Source organism: Xenopus tropicalis, chromosome 2, assembly GCF_000004195.4.
Source record: "Xenopus tropicalis strain Nigerian chromosome 2, UCB_Xtro_10.0, whole genome shotgun sequence".
In the NCBI taxonomy this organism is placed as follows: Eukaryota; Metazoa; Chordata; class Amphibia; order Anura; family Pipidae; genus Xenopus; species Xenopus tropicalis.
Window position 1 is genome coordinate 145586900 of NC_030678.2, and position 19992 is coordinate 145606891.

General features: G+C 39.9%; 1 protein-coding gene across 3 annotated transcripts; it reads left to right on the forward strand.

Annotated features, from left to right (window-relative positions):
- The first annotated feature begins 93 nt into the window (after positions 1–93).
- On the forward strand, positions 94–19019 carry nfe2 (nuclear factor, erythroid 2). Of its 3 annotated transcripts, NM_001129917.1 has the most exon segments (5): positions 94–223; positions 11588–11675; positions 14855–15056; positions 15655–17438; positions 17850–19019. In NM_001129917.1, coding segments are annotated over 2 exon segments (1032 nt in total). In that variant the 5' UTR covers positions 94–223; positions 11588–11675; positions 14855–15011; the 3' UTR covers positions 16642–17438; positions 17850–19019.
- Positions 19020–19992: the final 973 nt, after the last annotated feature.

The window sequence follows — 19992 nt, forward strand, 5'->3', positions numbered from 1 at the left end:
GAAGAAGGGTGTGGCTAATAGCGTCTAAAGCTTTTTAATTGGTTGATGGTTTCAGTCACTGACAGGCGGAACACGAATGCGTCTACGTTGGAAGCGGAAGCTGCTTTTATTGGGCAAATGGTTACCATGGCGGAGGAAATAGATGTAAATTACTGTGTCACTAATAGTTTAAAGCTCCACCCTGCTGTTACGCTACAGCTCGGACATTGGAATGAATTGATAGGTCGGTTGACTTTGCGTAAAAACTGTGCTTAGTGCTCTTGGTTCCAATCCAGTGTTCTGCACTATGTTAGCCAGTTGAAAAAGTTGTAGTGTGAAACTTCTGACATGAAGCATAACAAAAGTGGCGTAGATGTGTTGTGGGTATTGGCTGCCTAAGATGATAATCTCAGCAAAGAGTTCCTTCACCAAAGCTGATTACAAAGAAGCAATGTTGGTTCTTATATACAGGATTTTGTACCCAAACAACAAGAGGAAACAAAAAGGAAAACACATAAGCATAATTAGGATGTAAGGAGAGATATGTATGGGGACGTGGGTGATGCAAAGGGGTTAGGGTTTCCACCTTTTCTGGAGAAAACTACTTACTTTACTTTTTTAAAGCAGTAAAAATAATAATGTGCTAATAAGTGAATCTTTTCATTAGGGGTCAGTGCAGTTTAAATGTAAGTTTTCTCAAAGTAACTTGCATAAGCGTAGGGGGCCAATGATGTTGCTGTGGGGCCCAATAACCAGTCATTCCACTGCTGAAAAGTTAATGTAAAGAATACTCATAGAATTCAGTAAATAGATCCCAAATAAAAACAGAGATATTACTCTATAATAAGCAGTTCATATAAATGGTTAAAATGAATAATTAATGTGCTAATAAGTCAGTTCATTGGGGGAGGTAGAATTTACCATTCATTGGTGGTTACTGGAGTTTTCCCTTCTCTGCATTGTCTTTTGCTTGTACGCAAGTTTTTATGCAAGTTACACAAGTTTCTAGGCAGGTTTAAGTTACGTAAATTGATTTAGTTTTGCCATAACTTTATATGTACGTTAGGCAATTTGCGTAACTTTCCCCACATAGCAATGGCAGCCCTGGTTATTCTTATAATATCTCACAGCCCCCTATTTTAACATTAATCATTTTCCAATATTGAATCCCTATTTAGATATTTGAGTTCGAGATTTGGAAACTCTAGTTTATAAACCTTTACTAATATTTCTGTATGTTAGTTTTTTCATTCTAATAACTACCTATTCCTTTTCCCTATTTACTGAAGGCCACACAGGCATTCAATACAATAGATAACGTTATCATTAATACACTTAATTGTTCATTGGCCCATATATGGAGCTCTTGAGTGATCCTGCCTGGTCGATATCAAGCAAGAAAGACAAAAAAGGGGGGGGGGGTGAATCTACATAGTAAACTGTGGATGGCCCCTCTAAAGCTGGTTTCCTAGACATGGAAACTCAGATGTCTATATATAAAATACATACTGCCATAAATAATGTAAAATTAGAGTAATATAAGGGGATGGCCATTTTCCACCCCTTTTATACATATCTTAGTGCTAGGTGCAAGCAGCACTGCCTTCAGACACAGGACCAACTCTACCTTCCATTTCAGAAGTCTGTCACCGGCTGGTACAATTTACAGAGGGACATTATGATATATATATTTTCACATTTTGCACTAGGAATATACCACATGTAAGATTTGCTTTTGAACTTGGTCAATATCCTAACACTTTTTGCAGGTTTTGAATTCTTCCACATTTCTAAGAGTTGGGGTTTGGTTAGACAGAACAATAAAAGCCATAGTGGACTCCAGAAATAATGGTGTAACAATTTTGCCATCCCTTTCCTGAATCATAGCATTAGAGCCACCTATTTTAGTTTTCTTCCTGCTGTCTGTTAATTGCATTGATACATATATATGAATGCTGCTAATATGCCACCCCTTTCTTAGTTGTTCTTCTATGAACAGGTTTCATATGATTATAATCTTTTCTCTAGGCATTGCAAAAATGCTAAATTAAAGGTGATGCCTTACCTATGCAGTCTTTCATAATAGAATCTACCCTAGGTAGGTTGGCTTACCTACAGTACCTTCATTATTATTAAAAAAAACTCAACTTTTTTGGAGGCCCTGTATGAACTGATTATTTATTAGTATGTAGTGTTTGCAGTTTATAGTGAACTGATCAGATCATTTCCTATGCTGATAACAAATGTTGTATTTATTTGTACTATGCATGTTTGGGAAATAACTGTAGGATAGTGCTTCTGTTTCAATTTCTTATTTGATAAAATACAACTTCCTTGCACAGGTTATACAGTGGTGTGAAAAACTATTTGCCCCCTTCCTGATTTCTTATTCTTTTGCATGTTTGTCACACAAAATGTTTCTGATCATCAAACACATTTAACTGTTAGTCAAAGATAACACAAGTAAACACAAAATGCAGTTTTTAAATGAGGGTTTTTATTATTTAGGGAGAAAAAAAATCCAAACCTACATGGCCCTGTGTGAAAAAGTAATTGCCCCCTGAACCTAATAACTGGTTGGGCCACCCTTAGCAGCAATAACTGCAATCAAGCGTTTGCAATAACTTGCAACGAGTCTTTTCCAGCGCTCTGGAGGAATTTTGGCCCACTCATCTTTGCAGAATTGTTGTAATTCAGCTTTATTTGAGGGTTTTCTAGCATGAACCGCCTTTTTAAGGTCATGCCACAACATCTCAATAGGATTCAGGTCAGGACTTTGACTAGGCCACTCCAAAGTCTTCATTTTGTTTTTCTTCAGCCATTCAGAGGTGGATTTGCTGGTGTGTTTTGGGTCATTGTCCTGCTGCAGCACCCAAGATCGCTTCAGCTTGAGTTGACGAACAGATGGCCGGACATTCTCCTTCAGGATTTTTTGGTAGACAGTAGAATTCATGGTTCCATCTATCACAGCAAGCCTTCCAGGTCCTGAAGCAGCAAAACAACCCCAGACCATCACACTACCACCACCATATTTTACTGTTGGTATGATGTTCTTTTTCTGAAATGCTGTGTTACTTTTACGCCAGATGTAACAGGACACGCACCTTCCAAAAAGTTCAACTTTTGTCTCGTCGGTCCACAAGGTATTTTCCCAAAAGTCTTGGCAATCATTGAAATGTTTTTTAGCAAAATTGAGACGAGCCATAATGTTCTTTTTGCTTAAAAGTGGTTTACACCTTGGAAATCTGCCATGCAGGCCGTTTTTGCCCAGACTCTTTCTTATGGTGGAGTCGTGAACACTGACCTTAATTGAGGCAAGTGAGGCCTGCAGTTCTTTAGATGTTGTCCTGGGGTCTTTTGTGGCCTCTCGGATGAGTTGTCTCTGTGCTCTTGGGGTAATTTTGGTCGGCCGGCCACTCCTGGGAAGGTTCACCACTGTTCCATGTTTTTGCCATTTGTGGATAATGGCTCTCACTGTGGTTCGCTGGAGTCCCAAAGCTTTAGAAATGGCTTTATAACCTTTACCAGACTGATAGATCTCAATTACTTTTGTTCTCATTTGTTCCTGAATTTCTTTGGATCTTGGCATGATGTCTAGCTTTTGAGGTGCTTTTGGTCTACTTCTCTGTCTCAGGTAGCTCCTATTTAAGTGATTTCTTGATTGAAACAGGTGTGGCAGTAATCAGGCCTGGGGGTGACTACAGAAATTGAACTCAGGTGTGATAAACCACAGTTAAGTTATTTTTTAACAAGGGGGGCAATCACTTTTTCTCCCTTAATAACGTAAACCTTCATTTAAAAACTGCATTTTGTGTTCAATTATGTTATCTTTGACTAATAGTTAACAGTTTTTGATGAGCAGAAACATTTACGTGTGACAAACATGCAAAAGAATAAGAAATCAGGAAGGGGGCAAATAGTTTTTCACACCACTGTATGTGTGATATTGCTAATTGCCAACTATTTCTGTTAATGTTCACTGTGGATTTAAATGGCTTCTAATGTGCACACAATTTTTCAGCTTGGTTGACATAAGCAGTATTTGCGGAAGGCTGAAACTTAAGATAACCCTGCAAAGCGCTGGGAGACCTGGGTACCAATGTGGGTTTATGTACAAGAAAGTTTCACTTTGTAGAAACCACACTCCATTCTGAGTAACTAATTGGTTGTGCAATGTGTCCTGGGACAGAACAGCGGAAAGACATCTGAAACTGAGGGGTACCGGCATGGGAAAACAGCAATAGCAGCCTCTGTCCCACCCATCTGTGCCTTTTCTTCCATCTGAGAACAGCAATATGAGGGCTTAATTGTGCAATTAGTAAAACTAAGGTTGTTCCTTATTACTACTGCAGATATTACATATTCTGATATAATAGATTTATTTAAAAAAAACAAAACACTGTGCAGTAGACAATATATAGACTCTGTTTTGTTACTGACTATAATCAGACATTTACACGCTTATATATATATATATATATATATATATGATCTTAAATGTTGAAACATATCTATAAGCAGCTTGCTATTAGTATTACTTTACTTTAAAGAACATCTTAATCTCACCAAACTGAAGCTTCTAGAAATGATAACAGCAATACATTTTATAATGTGTATAAAACTCCTCTATTTTGTGAACAAATGGTAATACAAACGCTTATGCTGACATACAACCTTTGCAATGACTTATTTGCACAGAGAGACCTACTCATACTGATACTACCTGCTCCCCGCTGGGCACTGATAAGTAGGCAAACAGCTGCTACTGGAACATCTGATAATGGTTTTATCTTTGGCCAGCAGTCATGGAGCTGGGTTCCACAGCCAGACTTGCAAGGCTGAAAAGAAGCTTCAGAAGTAACATTGTACAATACAGTGAATTTTAGCCTTAACAGGCCATTCAGGCAGTATGCAGGTTAACCATAGACATTTAGCAATATTGTTTTTATCTGGTAAAGTCTTCCAATTTTCAGCAGCAATGGGGAACATTTAGTGTAGTTCTATCACCCTAGCCATACAAATAAATGAGAGGCCCATCAAATTTGTCCATTAAAGGACAAGCAAAGGCTGGTTCACTGGGAGGGTGCTTACCTATTACCTATATCCTTACATTTCTACTGAGCTCTGTGACACCATCCTGTTTCTTGTACTGTTCCAGGAAACACAAAGGGAGTTATGTAATAAAAGGCACTAGATTTTCCCATGAGCAATAACCCATAGCAACCAATCAGCAGAAAGCATTTACTGGTGACCTGTTTCAAAGCAAACATCGTATTGGTTGCTGTGCGGCAAACTACTGGGCAAACTTAGTGCCTTTTATTACATATGGGGGTAAGAGCACAGCAGAAGGCATCTAAGCCTTCAGCTGATCTGATTTGAAGTACAGGTCCCTCTGTCAAATTAATTTCATAGAAAGAGTGAATAAAGAAAATTATTATTTGAAAATTCAAAATAATATTAACAATAATCCATTTCACTCAATACATGTGACCTTTACCATACAGAATGATTCAGCTTATTTGGGACGGTGCAGGCATGCAAGGTATAACCAATGTCATGTTGTGAGTACGACTGCAGTGCCCTAGAATGCAAGTCCTTGTAGTAATCAAGAGTAATTGTGATTGTCACAAAAAAATACATATGAAATTCAGTATTGCAGAAGTCCGTTATTATGAAAAAATAGTAAAACCACAGATGGTTTTCGCAACCTTAGAAATCTTCATGAAATATAGGCAGCAATGATGGGGATGCACAAAGAATAAGGGAGATTAGACGAGAAACAGAAAGACTGGCAACTGATGTGACAAAGAGATGGGCACTATACAGTAATTCCATGGGTTAGAAAGGATTAGCATTACAACATCTACAGAGAAGAAGCTAGTGTTGGGCTTGTTGATTTAAGTTTGTTGTAACAATATAAGGCTAAGGACCCACGGAGCAGAAATCTATTTTTGGCAACTACCCGCTCCAAAATTGCTTACAACCAGAAACAAAAGGAGTCGCTGGTGGAAAGGCCATCGCTATGCTATTTGCTATTTGGAAGTCGTGCAACTTTGGAATAATAAAGCAATGCGATAGCCTTTCCACAGGCGACTCCTTTTGTTGCGGGTTGTAAGGCATTTTGGAGTGGTAGTCGTCCACGATAGCAGAGATATATATCGCGGGCAACTGATCCACTCCCTAAAGGGGTGGTAAAGATGATATAGCAATACAGAACCCCTATGAATTTCATGGTGAGGATGATGGTGTAGTATTTATGGTAAGGAAAGAGCTATTAATGTGACATTATAAAGAGGAAGAGCTGTGCAGTATGAATCATTATGCAGTTAGAAAATTGAAGATTTAAAGTCCTCTATGAGCAAGGGATTGTCTATAACCATAAAAACATATAGTCCATTATTTTTTTCTGGACCAAGGCGTACCTCTCCTAGGGGTCTTAAAGCAATGGATAGTGTGGCCCAAGAGAGAAACACAAAAAGTCTAAGAAACCTCTGTAGTAAGAATAGCCAAAAGCATCTCAACAGCTGTTGTTAAACTGTATCTTTCATCATCATCTGCCAATCATATACTGAGGCCACGTTGGCTGGCTTATCCCTTCCTTCTCTGCAATGAAACATCAGCATGAGTTAAATGTCTTACTTGTTTGTTTGTGGGATTCTGTGGGCCTCTGTATCCAGAGCCGTCTGGAGAACTCTTCTAAAATAAAAATGTTCCTTTTAAATACTCAGAGAACCTGAGGATATAGTTTGTTATATGCAGCGTTCCTTCTCTGCATAGATGCACTTTAACATATAGTTGACAAACTGATTGTCTCAATGGGAGCTTTATGCATGGGCTGCTGTTAATGGTCAATTTAGGGGCAAAAAGATAAATTTTACTTATCTTTATAAATGCATAGATAATATTCCTTGTATAAAACATTGCTCTAGCCATTTAACCTTATAGTTATTGGAGCCAGATTGTCATAACATTTATATACTGTCTCTGAATAATATTAATTAATCATCTTAGTATTTATGTAGTCAAGTAGCCATTAGCCCCCAGTCCTGGCTAGTAGGTCTTGGCTGCTGAGGAGGAGGGAGCAATGATCTGGAGGGTGTGGATAAGAGAGGGTGGGGAGAGGGGACTTCTGTGTGAAGTTTGTGGTTTAACATGCTAATGCTAGCAGCAAGAGCTGATAAAGTCAGTGGGACTGAATATACATTATGTGCGCAGGCAGTCTCTGGTGATATGGAAAGTACTGTCCCCGGCAGTGGAGGGAGAGGTAAGAGAATGGAAAGAAAAAATGGCAAAAGGAAATCTATAAGAGAAGAAATGATATAGCACATCTAATGCAGAATGGTTTTATATATTTCAATGATACAAGCAAGAGAGGAAAAAGAGGGGGAGCAGATACAATCAAATGAGGGTCGGGGTGCAGCAATGGTGCTAAGGCAGAAGAATTAATGTTAAACTAATGATAGTCGTTATATTAGACACTCAGTATAGTTGGACTGGTACTTGCAAGGTCCAAGGTGCTTCATATGTAGAGAGAAACTAATGTCATGTTAAATTTCATATATTGGCTGGTGCAAAGTGCAACATACATATAATGGTATGGGACCTGTTATCCAGAATTCTGGGGACCTGGGGTTTTATGGATAAAGGGTCTTTCCATAATGTGGACCTCCATATTTTAAAAAATAATTTAAACATTAATTAATGCAAATAGGATTGTTTTGCCTCCTATAAATACAAGGTACTGTTTTATTAGTAGAGAGAAAAAATGAATCAGTTTTTAAAATTTCGATTATTTGATTAAAATGGCCTTTCCATTATGCTAAGCTTTCTGGATAATGGATCCCATAATTGTACAGGTATCTGTATATAAATATCTTTAGATATTTGACGTAGTTGGCCAACCTGAATATATTGCAATATAAGGACAAACAATCCATGTTTTATTTAAAGGGGGGGGAATTTCTTAGTAACTTAATGCACAGAATGTTTTACTGCCCTATATATATTGATAATGGGTGCAGAGGACCTCTTGTTTCTGTCTATATAGCTACAGATATAGATATATAAAGCCTCGCAAAGATATTTAGCTCCAATTTTCATTTTACTGAAAAGTAGTACAGGTACTTGTACTTTTGCACTTTGCACACTGCCCCGTACTTAGCTCCTATAGACAATGGTTTTTGCTTCCATTTGGCAGCTCTGTATTCATCTGGGGACAGAGGATGCCCCATAGCTTTTGTGCCACCCAAGTTAGGTAGTGCTAATTGGAGTAAAGTGCTATAGTGTCCTGTACTTACCCCTGCCTATGATTTTGTGCCCGAGTGCTCTAGCATTTGCACCAGTCATTCATAAATGGCCCTTTGAAACTCAAAATTAATTTTTTGCGACATTAATCCTCCATTGGTCTCCATCAGTGAATTGCTTAAGGACAGCTTTGAAAAATGAGACTTTCAGAAGAAGTTGGAGATAACAATATAAATTCATACATTGGAAAAAGTATACAAACCTATATTCCAGTGACTGGATTTGCCAGTGGACATTGTTGGTTTAAAGTGGAACTCTGGCTTCCAAACCAAAATTTGTTAAAGAGCCCCACACAAGGCAGAAACCCATAATATACTGTAATCTGTTCCTTCAAAAAGTATGAATAAATACTATTTTTAAATCCAGCTGCAATACAGATCTCTTTCTGCTTCATTTGAAATCCTGGCAGGGGAGGAGGGACTAAAACATTGATATTACAAATAGTAACAACTTCTTTACAGCTTACAGACAGCATGCAGGAACTACTTAACCCACAATGCATTGCACTGTGATGTTCCTTTCCTTATTGACATCACGTGTAAAGGCAATTGTGGGATTTTGAGGATGCAGGATCAGGGTGGGCTAAGGACTATTGACAAAAAGGTCAATAACCTGCAATGACCCACTAGGTTATTTTCTAACATAAAAACATGTCACAAATAATTTTGAGTTTCAGTTCTTTGAAATACAAATATCACTGAGAACAAAATGTGAATGTAATGTATGGCATTCAGCAAAATGAGAGAATTGATTAAGGATTATTATCATGGGCATGCTGGTCATTCTCGCATTATATTATTCTCAGCTGAGCATTCTCAATGATGCACACACCCCTTTTTTGATAAAGACAAAGGGTGGACACATTACCAAGTGCTGGGCAGGGTACAAAGTGCAAAATGCTGAACGGCGCAGGTATCCAGTCTCTCTAATATGAAGTGCAGAGGCCTGTGTCTGTCTCATAAATTCAGCATTGTATTCATGGCGGGCAGGCATAGGCATGCACTAATTTGTGCCTCCACATAGTGTCACATTGTTACAAGAAGAGATTAACTGGTCACTATTATTAGTTCCGTAACATCCTGGGGAATCACCTTCCACCTGCAACTTCCAGTGTTTTTGTCATGATTTTTATGGTGTGCTTTTTATTTCTAAATGACACTGTTCACATAGCAAATAATTCACTTTACCATTTAAAATTAATTCTTGAACCAACAAACATATTTTTTTAGCTGTAATATTGGTGTGTAGGCGCCATCTCAGTGCATTGTGCCTGAGTCTGAGCTTTCAGAAGGAGCCAGCGCTATACATTAGAACTGCTTTCAGGTAACCTATTGAGTCCCAAGCTGGACTTGGATTTCTTACTATTGAGTGCTATTCTGATATCTACTGGGAGCTGCTATCTTGCTACTTTCCCATTGTTCTGCTGATAGGCTGTTGGGTGGGGGGAAACTAAAGGGGGTGATATCACTCCAACTTGCAGCTCAGTAGCAGGGTCAGACTAGGGTGTGCAGGGGGCTCCCGCCCCAGGGGCCCTGCAGGTGCCCCCGCCCGACATCCTCCCCTGAGCTTGCATAAATTTAACGCGTCAGGGGAGGAACGTTCCGGCAGGGGGAGAGCCGGCAAGGGTCGGGTCTGGGCCGCTGGGGCCCACCAGTATTTTTTCCCGGCGGCCCAGTCTGACCCTGCTCAGCAGTAAAGTAAAGCAATAAAGGGTGATGTGGCTCCATAGCAATTTTAATATCTGGAATTATATAAAAGTTGAATATATTCGCTAATAGGAAACTGCCCAAGTGTTCTAATAAGAAATGCAGTTTCTGTGCATATAGTACTCAACAGTGACTTCACTGACAGTTTTGTGAATTAAAGGGGAAAGGATGGGGGTTAAAAAGTACAAAAAACACCAAGTGGCACAAATTTTACAGCTCTCCATGCCAGGTCACCAGAAGCTTCAGATGAGAGCCTTGAGGAGATAGGCAAGGAATGCAGAGAGAAGCTTGACACAGAAGGTAGAAGAAGATAACAGATTAGAAAAGAGTGGGCTGAGAGGGAGACTCAACGAGACTCAACGAAGGAAAACTGATTGTTGGGATATAAAAAGGAAATAGCGAAAGGACAGTTACTTCTACATCTTTGAGCAACAAAAGTAGTAACTTGCAAAAGTGCTCAGGGAGCTGTCTCGTACCATACACATGCACAGTATAGTGACATCCCTGATCCCATTATATTGCCCATGTGCTGATTTCCCAAGGTACCATCCTGTGCATGGGAAAGGTCTCAGACAGCCGCAATAGACTGCTGGGAAATAATTAAGGGTGGGGCAGGGTGCTCACAGGAAAAGTACCCCAGGCTGGTACATTTTTTTAACCAAAGAGGACAAGTTGAATTTGCTTATCCATTAAACATCCACCACAATTTAGTTTTTTTTCTTTTTTGTAAGGGCCTTTAAATAGATCAGTGATTCTGTACATATGCAAGACTAATAATTTCCATGTACAACAGATGTGCATGCAGAGGGTCAGGAGTACAAAACTTGTGGCAAAGTGGGTTGTTTTTTACAAAACCAAAGAAATCCGGCAGTGACCATTGCCACATCGTGGGGCTGCTTTACTAACAGGTGCTAAATCCTATTGTGCAGTTACCATTGCATAACTTCTTGCTTTCAGTTTCTAACATGTAATGGACTGATCTAAACTTATAGCTGCTCTGTGTAGCATGTATAAATCCCAGCTTTTAGTTCAACGTTTTAGGGCATGTGTGGCCTTTTATTAAGCCACACATGGCCTGGAATGTTGCTGTAATGCCCTAAAAGATGTATGAAATAAAGGCATTTTAATTAAGAATATAAGTGGTGCTGTTCCGGACTGTCTTTGCTTGGATGTGCCGATGGGAAATGACCATTGGGGAACCTGCACTATTTCAGAACAGAGACAATGTGTTGTGCTGACTACTATCTGCAAAGTTAAAAACCAAATGTTGGACCTCCAAGTGGGGTTTGAAGTAGTAGAGAGGTTCTATGAAGTCTATAATAGATTCTTATTAGAAAGAGGCAACAGAGTGTGGAAGATAACCTAAAAGCAAAATCCAAGTCCTTGGCTCAAGGAGCAGTTTGTCCACTGATCCTCTAAGGTAGAGAACAGTGGCAGCCAAAATGGCCTTATATCTAGCATTTGGCACCAAGGTCTGCTTGAAATCTGTCCCAGTGTGTTTGGTCATGTTGAGTTGTACACAGACAAAATTCCCTGTGTGCCCAGGATCTTAGAGAGAACAATGATTATATTATATATATATATTTGTTTTGTTTCAGGTAATATACCCAAAAAGGACAGATGAATGCTGAGGCATTAAGAGGATTAAGAGAACTGTTAGTGACAACATTTAATACATGGCTTTAGGTAAGCATTACTCAGTACTATGTGCAAAGAATTAGGTATCCCCTGCCATTGGACACCACCCCCATTTGTAAAATGTAATAATAGTCACCAAGGTGTTAATTTTCAGAGATTCTCATATTTTTAGTTTTAACAAGATAGGTGAAGGTAAGCCAGTGATTACCATTAACCAATTAGAACTGATAACATCAATAATTTTTATTTTATGGGTTATGGGTTTTTTTTTATTATGTGGTATTTCTTATTTATGTGCCCAATCTATATGCCTTACTTATGTATCCAATTCTATGTCCCTAGAGTACATAGGGACCCATGAGGGTGTAGTGTCTTTGTCAGCTCTCTAGGCGCAAGGTTTGCTTTAATAGAAAGCAATCAGCAGGAAGCATAGCATGCCATATTGATTGCTATTGGTTACTATACCCAGCTAAATTTTTTTGTCTTTTATTACATATGGAGGTACAGTGCATGAGGTGTTTTTTACCCAAGGAAAGAGGTTCTATATTGTGTGTGTTTGTCCAGTAGAATTTATGGGTGCAGGGTTCTTTGCTGAGCCAAGAAAATTGGGGTACCGATTAGACTACTAGTGATTAAACACATCAAATATGTATTAAATGAAATACATATATGAGCCATTTGTCATTTTGTTGTGAGCATTTTAATCAAGTTAATGGTGAGGAGCGGCTAGGGGTTGTTATTTTCAGTGTCAGCCCACCGACCGAGGAGATTTGCAGCACTAAAGCTGTGCATGCACCTTAGGCTGCTGTGTTAAATGTATTCTCCTTTCCTTGTCATCCTCTTGTGCAGTAATGAGGCAATCAATGAAATCTATTGTACCTGCAAGAGAAAAGAGCAACTCAAAACAAACTATGATTAGACACAGTAAATCACTGAATGCCTCCAAAAGAGTTGAATTGCAAATAGCGTTAGAGACCCTAACTAATGTCTCCAGCACAGAGAGGTTTGTGTGGCTGCCAGCTGTTTAGGAAAGGTGGGGATCGATTAGGTAGATAGATATATAAATAGATCACATGTTGGGGTTGACATTGAGTCAAAAAGTCGTGATACCCACTTGAATGGGTCTTGACAGGGAGGTATTGGTGGTGCAACTAACCTACAGCAGATCCCAGGTGGTAGTATGGTGTATAGTTTCAGCTTTCCCCTGCCACTGCCCCCCATGCTATGAACCTGGTGAGGACTCCTTGCCCTCTAAACTTATGCCACTGATGTGTGTTGTAGAAAGGCTACAGCTACAAACTAAAAAATGACCATTTCCCTGCAAACTGGCGGCTGCATCACTCTAGGGCCAACACAGACTTGAAAAAATCACACTGCAAAGTCCATATTGTGTTGCCAAAAGCTCATGAACTGTACTTTTCTATAATTACCGCCTGCCCCAAGTAGGTGTTAATTTTCGCATAGACTAATGCGATATTTAGCACATCTAAGTGTTTGTGAATCATGCGTTAGTATTATTTCTGCGCGAGAATTAACGCAATGCAGTTGCGTGCTATTTAACGCACGCGATATGCAACTTAATGCATGCGATAATACTTTAGTGAATTGCACATTTTTTTGCATCAATTTTAAAGCAAAAAAACATGCGATAAGCGTTATCGCACTTTAGTGAATCAGCCCTAAGATGTCTTCTGCACTCCCCCATAATCAATATATATATGTAGGACATTAAGGTTTCTCTCTTTTGCTATGTCTAGTTCAACACCAGCTGGAGGTCAATGTTAGGACATCCTGAGCTATGAATACTAAAACTGCCAAGCAGTCTTTACAATAAATACTCAACCAACCACTCCTGCTATCATTGTGCTGCCCACAGCAGGACTGATTGTTTGCAGCAGTAAAAAAAACATTTAGGGTAAATGAGCTTACTAATAAAACATTGAAACTATAGTCAATTTGTAATAGGATTTATTAACACCCCCTACTGTATTCACCATGACAGCTCTCCTTTGAAAGCCAAAAAGTAACCCACAAGACTTTAACAGGGCTCCTTGCAGGCAGCCTTATCTGTACAGTGCAGGAGGAGAAAGAAAGGGAGGGAAGGAAAGAGGGTTTGATAGGGGAAGTATATCCAGAAGGCTAATGGCAGATCTGACAGAATTTACAGTTAGAACACAAATGGTATAATATAAGAGCAGGGCATGAAACAAGTCACTACTGCTGGCTGTGGAAATTAGCCTGGTAACCATTGCCCCAAATTTACTAAAAAATGCAACTTGCAACAGTCTGGCTGTCTCTTAAACCGTTTTAACAAATGTTTTACCTCTTTGATACAAGGGTTTGAAACAGCAAAAGTTGAGGCTGTCTTTCCAAACGGACTGCTTGCTGCAAATGGTTACATGCTTTAATAGGCTGAGGAAAGAATGCACAGATATAACCAACGCCAGTCTGTTGCTTGTTAACAGTGTGGCCAATATCTAACCCAGACTGGTGTAGGAGCTTTCAGTTTCATAGCTAGGGACAATTCAGCTACCAGGAAAGTAGGAAAAGGAATTAGCAATAGGAATGAGAGCACCTAGAAACAAACAAGCTTGACCTACTGTATAATGGGCAGTGTATGGGTGCAGAGCAGGAATGGGGTTATATAGCTTGGTTGATGGCTAACGCTCCTGTAGAGCAGAGGTATAAAAGACTGCATAGAAACCACCTGGTTCAAATCAAGGCAGAATGTTACAGGTTGGGCTCATTATTTAGTGCTTTGTCAATAGCACAGAGATATTTGGTCTGTGATCAGCGTTGGATTTATTATCCAGGCGCCCCCATTCTTCAATATGGGAGCAAAAGTTGAACATTATGGTGCAGCGGGACAGCATGGCACCAACAAATTTGTGCCGCCCTAGGCCCGGGCCTTTGTGGCCTCTCCACAAACCTGGGCCTGTCTGTGCTTTAACTTGGGTTCAAGGCAATCTACACAAACCACAACAACTAAACTGTGCTGAAAACACTAAAAAGATTTTCATTTAAGTGGGAAATAGATTTCTTGGGTTGGTGCTGGGCTTAATGAATGTGTGTGGCCCTGAGATTGCTATTAGTTAATGACATTGCTTCTTACAGACAATGACAAAATATATTTAGTATAAATACACAATCTGCTAATCACGGCTGCATAGTTATGTGTTGGACCTCAGAGCAGCGAGCAAACATACTGACTTTCTCTTTTCTTCCAGCTTACAGATGTTGGGTTCCTAGTAGAAATTCTGCCCATCTGAGGCTAAAAGCCTTGCAAAGTGTTCTGATGAAATTATGCCCCCATGCCCACCACTTGAAGGTCGGTTCTGTAAAGCCCTTCCGCTCAAATTAATGGGAGAACGTTATCAAAGGGACATGGATGTCGCCTGGCAAGAATTCCTTTCCATTGCTGAACTACAGGTAGGGTTCCAGGCTTACACTGTGAGATTTGAGGGGCAGGAACCTCTCTTTGATCTTGTCTCCTTTAGATATGTATTTGTTACCAATGCTGTACCCCTTATGTAATAGTGCTGTATTTGTAAGAAATACATAAGAAGGACTATAGTAACAAAAATATTACAGACATTGCACTGCTTGCAATTAAGGAATAAATGAACATAACATTTTAAGTGTTAATGTAAGGGTTGAGTAACCACAGCCAAGGGAACTGCTGCCATGAGGTAAGGTGGCAGTGCCCCCAAGTTACCAGGAGCGGCAAAAAGACTATGCTGGTAACTTTAAGAGTGGAATTTCCTGTTATTAAACAAGAAATGTGTCTCTTCTACTGCAGAATGTACAATTGAGCTGTCTGCACTAGCGATGCAGCCCCCTCGGAACCCTTCTGTGCTCGCTTGGGGCGAGGGAGGTGGCATCGCAGGGCAGCTCAGGGGAGAGAATTGCCCCTGTCCATAGCAAACAGTCAGCAGGTATAAAATGCTGTTATTCAACTGTTAGAAAGCAAACATCTGCTAAGACCTAGGCACATGTCTAATATTTCCTTTTTTTATTTTAAACTTAGGGTCTCGATGCACAGAATAACTCTCCATATGATGCCGTTGGTTGCGGAACATCTGCCATGCCCAGCTCAGACTATGGACCTTGCCAGTACACAGAAGGTGTAGCACAAAGTTTAAACCACAATATTCAGGCTTATGATCACCTTTACATGGACACAGATGCTTCCCAAGATCAACACGTCCACCCTTTGCCTTTGGCTCCTGCATTTGGCCCTACTGCCTACACAGGCATGCTCATTTCATCTAGCATAAATCAGATGGGGATAACAGGGCATTACCCCCCTAAGAATCTACCTGTGAATGGACTCTTCACGGCACACACATTGCCTGATGTTGGTTTGCCCAGCACAAACTCTGTACGCCAACTTTGCAAGGGCCAAGATGACATTGAATCAGACTCAGGCCTCTCACTGAATTTTAGTGATGGGGAATCCATTGAACTGGAAAACATTGAATCGCAAAGATTGCAGGTGGAATACATGGAAATGCTTCCTACAATGGGCGGCCAAGACCAGTATGGCATAGTACAGCATCTAATGCATAATATAACCGATCCCCATCAGTATAGTGCATTGCAAAGTGAAGAACTGGTGTGTAGCCGAGATGAAAGACGGGCAGCTGCCATGAATATTCCTTTTCCCACTGAAAGGATTGTGAATTTGCCAGTAGAAGACTTCAATGAGCTTCTCTCCAGATACACACTGACTGATACCCAGCTGGCTTTGGTCAGAGATATCAGGAGAAGAGGCAAAAATAAAGTAGCTGCTCAGAACTGCAGAAAACGCAAAATGGAAAATATAGCCATCCTAGAGAGGGAAATAGGGCAGCTGCAGACAGAACGTGAAGGCCTAAGACAGGAGCAAGAACAAGTGGGAAGGGTAATGGAAGACCTGAAAAGGAAACTTGACGGTCTTCAGCAAGAGGTTCTCAGTGTTTTAAGAGAGAAAGGCAGCCCCCATTATCATCTGGAAGACTTCATGGAAAACTAGACCGGACGCTGTAGGGCTCCCTGTGCCCCAAATGAGAGAGAGATCTGGTTGATAAGGCAGGAGACTTATAGCTAATAGATACAAAAAGAATGGCAAGCAACCTGGAACACAAGCAGTGGCTCCCGCTGTGCAAAGGGACCATGGGAAAATATATCATCTAAATGCCAAAGTCACTTTTTGCTGCAACAGTGCACAACTCAGGACATACCGGTAGCTAATGCAAAACATAGTAACATCTTTGGATATCTTAATGTGAACTGTAGAAAAGAGGAGTTGTGCACAGTCATTTTAATCTGTATCATTCACTGCACACTATACATGCGTATTTTGTTTTTTAGCTTTAATTCTGTAATTCTTCCTTTTTATTAATGGTGTTCATCTCCCATAAGGAAGGCACAGATATTTGCACACTCAGAGAACCTTTCCTTTTTTTACATTTATACATGAGTGGGGTTTGTCTTTGCCTGAAGCACACTGGGGCTGATTTACCTGTGCAGTTCCCATTAGAAACCAATCAGATCTTTGCTATAATTTTAAAACCTACCACTGATTGGTTGCTATTGGTAACTGCCCTATGCAGTTTAGCACCTAAGCTAGTGAATTGGCTAGTGTACATAAAAAGCTTGGGCATTTCTATTGCTATCTACTGAGCTAAAGCAATCAGTATGACTTCTAATACTCACCATTTGGACAGTATGCACACAGACAAGGAATGGCATGCATAAAGCTATGTTCTTTCATAAATGGAAGGTATTTTAAGGATTAAAACACAACCCTAACAATCAGAGGTATCTTGCTTCCCTTAAAGGAACAGTAACACCAAAAAATTAAAGTGTATAAAAGTAATTACAATGTAATGCACTGTTGCCCCGCATTTCTACAACTGGTGTGTTTGCCTCAGAAAGACTACTATAGTTTATATAAGTATGCTACTGTGTAGCCATGGGGGCAGCCATTCAAAGGAGAAAAGGCACAGGTTACTTAGCAGATAACAGACAAACCCCCATTATATGGGGCTTATCTACTAGTTATCTGCTACGTAACCTGTGCCTTTTCTCCTTTTTTCCAGCTTGAATGGCTGCCCCCGTGGCTACACAGCAGATTATTTATATAGTAGCTTTTCTGTAGCAAAAACACCATTTTTTTGCAGAGCAACAGCACATTATATTTTAATTACTTTAAAACACGTTAATTTTTTGATGTTACTGTTCCTTTAAGGTCTGAGACTTTGAGTCAGTCTGGCTGAAAAACACAAGGACCTATGTACATCACCCAAGGCCAGCTCACAGTATATGAGCAGATTTGCTAAAGCTTGAACTCTACACCATATTTTATATTAACCGGTATAAAATTATGTTTTGCATTACAGTGTTGTTGCTAATTTCTAATTAGTATAACTAGATAATTACCCAGATATTTTCCACTTTACCAACACTTAAATCATCCTAATGAATGGAGAGTGTTTTTGTAGTCCTTAATTACCTTTAACAGAAAATGGTAGCACTATCTGAATAATGGCACGTAGGCAATTTATGGGGGGACTTTTCAAGTGTCCACCTAAAATTGAGCCTAAGGCAATAATCACTTACAGGTGCCATATTGATAGCAAATGGTCTGCACGTTTTTATAACAGTTCTTCAGATTTGAGAGTGAAGAGTCTACATTACAGGTTCTCCACCAGTGACCAATACAAGTACAGTAAAGTGATCCGTTATCTGGAAAGGTGTTATCCAGAAAGCTCCAATTATGGAGTGGGCATCTCCCATAGACTCCATATTAATCAAATAATTACATTTTTCAAAAATGATTTCCTTTTTCTCTGTAATAATAAAATAGCACCTTGTACCTGATGGTAACTAAGCTGCATGACCCTGTATAGGAGGCAAAACAATCCTATTGGGTTTAATTCATGTTTAAATGATTTTTAAGAGACTAAAGGTATGAAGATCCAAACTATGGAAAAAACCGTTAGCGGAAAACCCCAGCTCAATTCCATACCTGTATTAGATTTTGAAACAATAGATTTATATTGATGGCCACAAATTTCCCATGTGTGGCATTGCAGGGGCACGAGGGTTAATCTACTCTACTCATCACTAGATTTTTTGGTTTATTAGGGAAGGTGCAGTAACACCCTGGGCCATATAGGGATCCGAGGGCCTATGCCTAGGGCAGAAGCCCTCGGATGCTGAAATAATCAATAAAGTTTTAAAAAATCTTCTGCCGTCTGGGGGGTGTACTTAGGTCCATTGTGTAGGGTGGCACCGGACCTAAATACTTCCCTGGTATCACCCAGCCTTGTGTTTCCTTTAAAGCCCTTTTCTTACCTCTGCAGTTTTACATCTGTATTTAAAATATATTAAAGCTCTTAAAAGCCACTGGTATCTTTTCTTGTGTAATTCAGCAATATGTGTAAAATGAAGAGGCATATGATGCAGTTAAATATCATGCAGTCGCTTCAAATATTCCACATAATTGCAACTGGTAACTGTTGAGAATCACCATTTGAAGTCATATGAGCACTCATGGTTATGGTACTTCTGCCAGTTTTCCAGATACACTTCCCACAGAATTATATGGCATCTGAGCAGGTTTGGGTGGCGCAAATGTTTACTTTGTGAGTGCTTTGTGCATGGAATTACGCATCAAAATGATTTGAGATTAAAATCATGATCTGTGATTTTGTGGCCACATTGTTTGAGGTGTCTGTGGGTCTGTCATTATTTAATTGAGTACTGAATCCAGTTTGAGCAAATCAGAATTTTACTGATCAAAATGTGAAAAGAGAGCAGTTTAACGTATTCAAGGAGCACTGGGTGTCAATATGAAACACACACCTGGAAATGGGAGACCCATACAGAATCTGGATAGCAGCCCATACAGTTTAGCTTGACAACTTTCCCAAAGGCTAAGGTTTTGTTCATAGCCCGTTTAATACATGTGATATGGCTATATTTGCCAATGCCACATAGGTAGGATATAATGTACTGTATGTTGAAACACAAAAATATCTGGATTTAAGAGCAAAAGGTCTCCATAGAAACAGAGACCCTTGACTTTCCAACGATGGCTCTGCAGTCAGTCACACACACAGGCTTACAATGGGATATGGGGAAGCCTGTGCAACAAAGAGCAAGCAATTGTCAATAGCACTAGCCAATTGCCATGCAGTGCTGGGGGCCCGAGTTTGCTCATGGCCAGGCCACGTGGTATGTTCTTCCAGGTTAGTTGCCTCTTTATGAAATGAGTCCTGCCCACCTGCCCCTGAGCCAGGATCAGGTATAATTCAGTCTTCCAGAGCCATGCCCCTGCTCAGCCACAAGGATTTACTGCCTCCTTCCTTCAGTGATG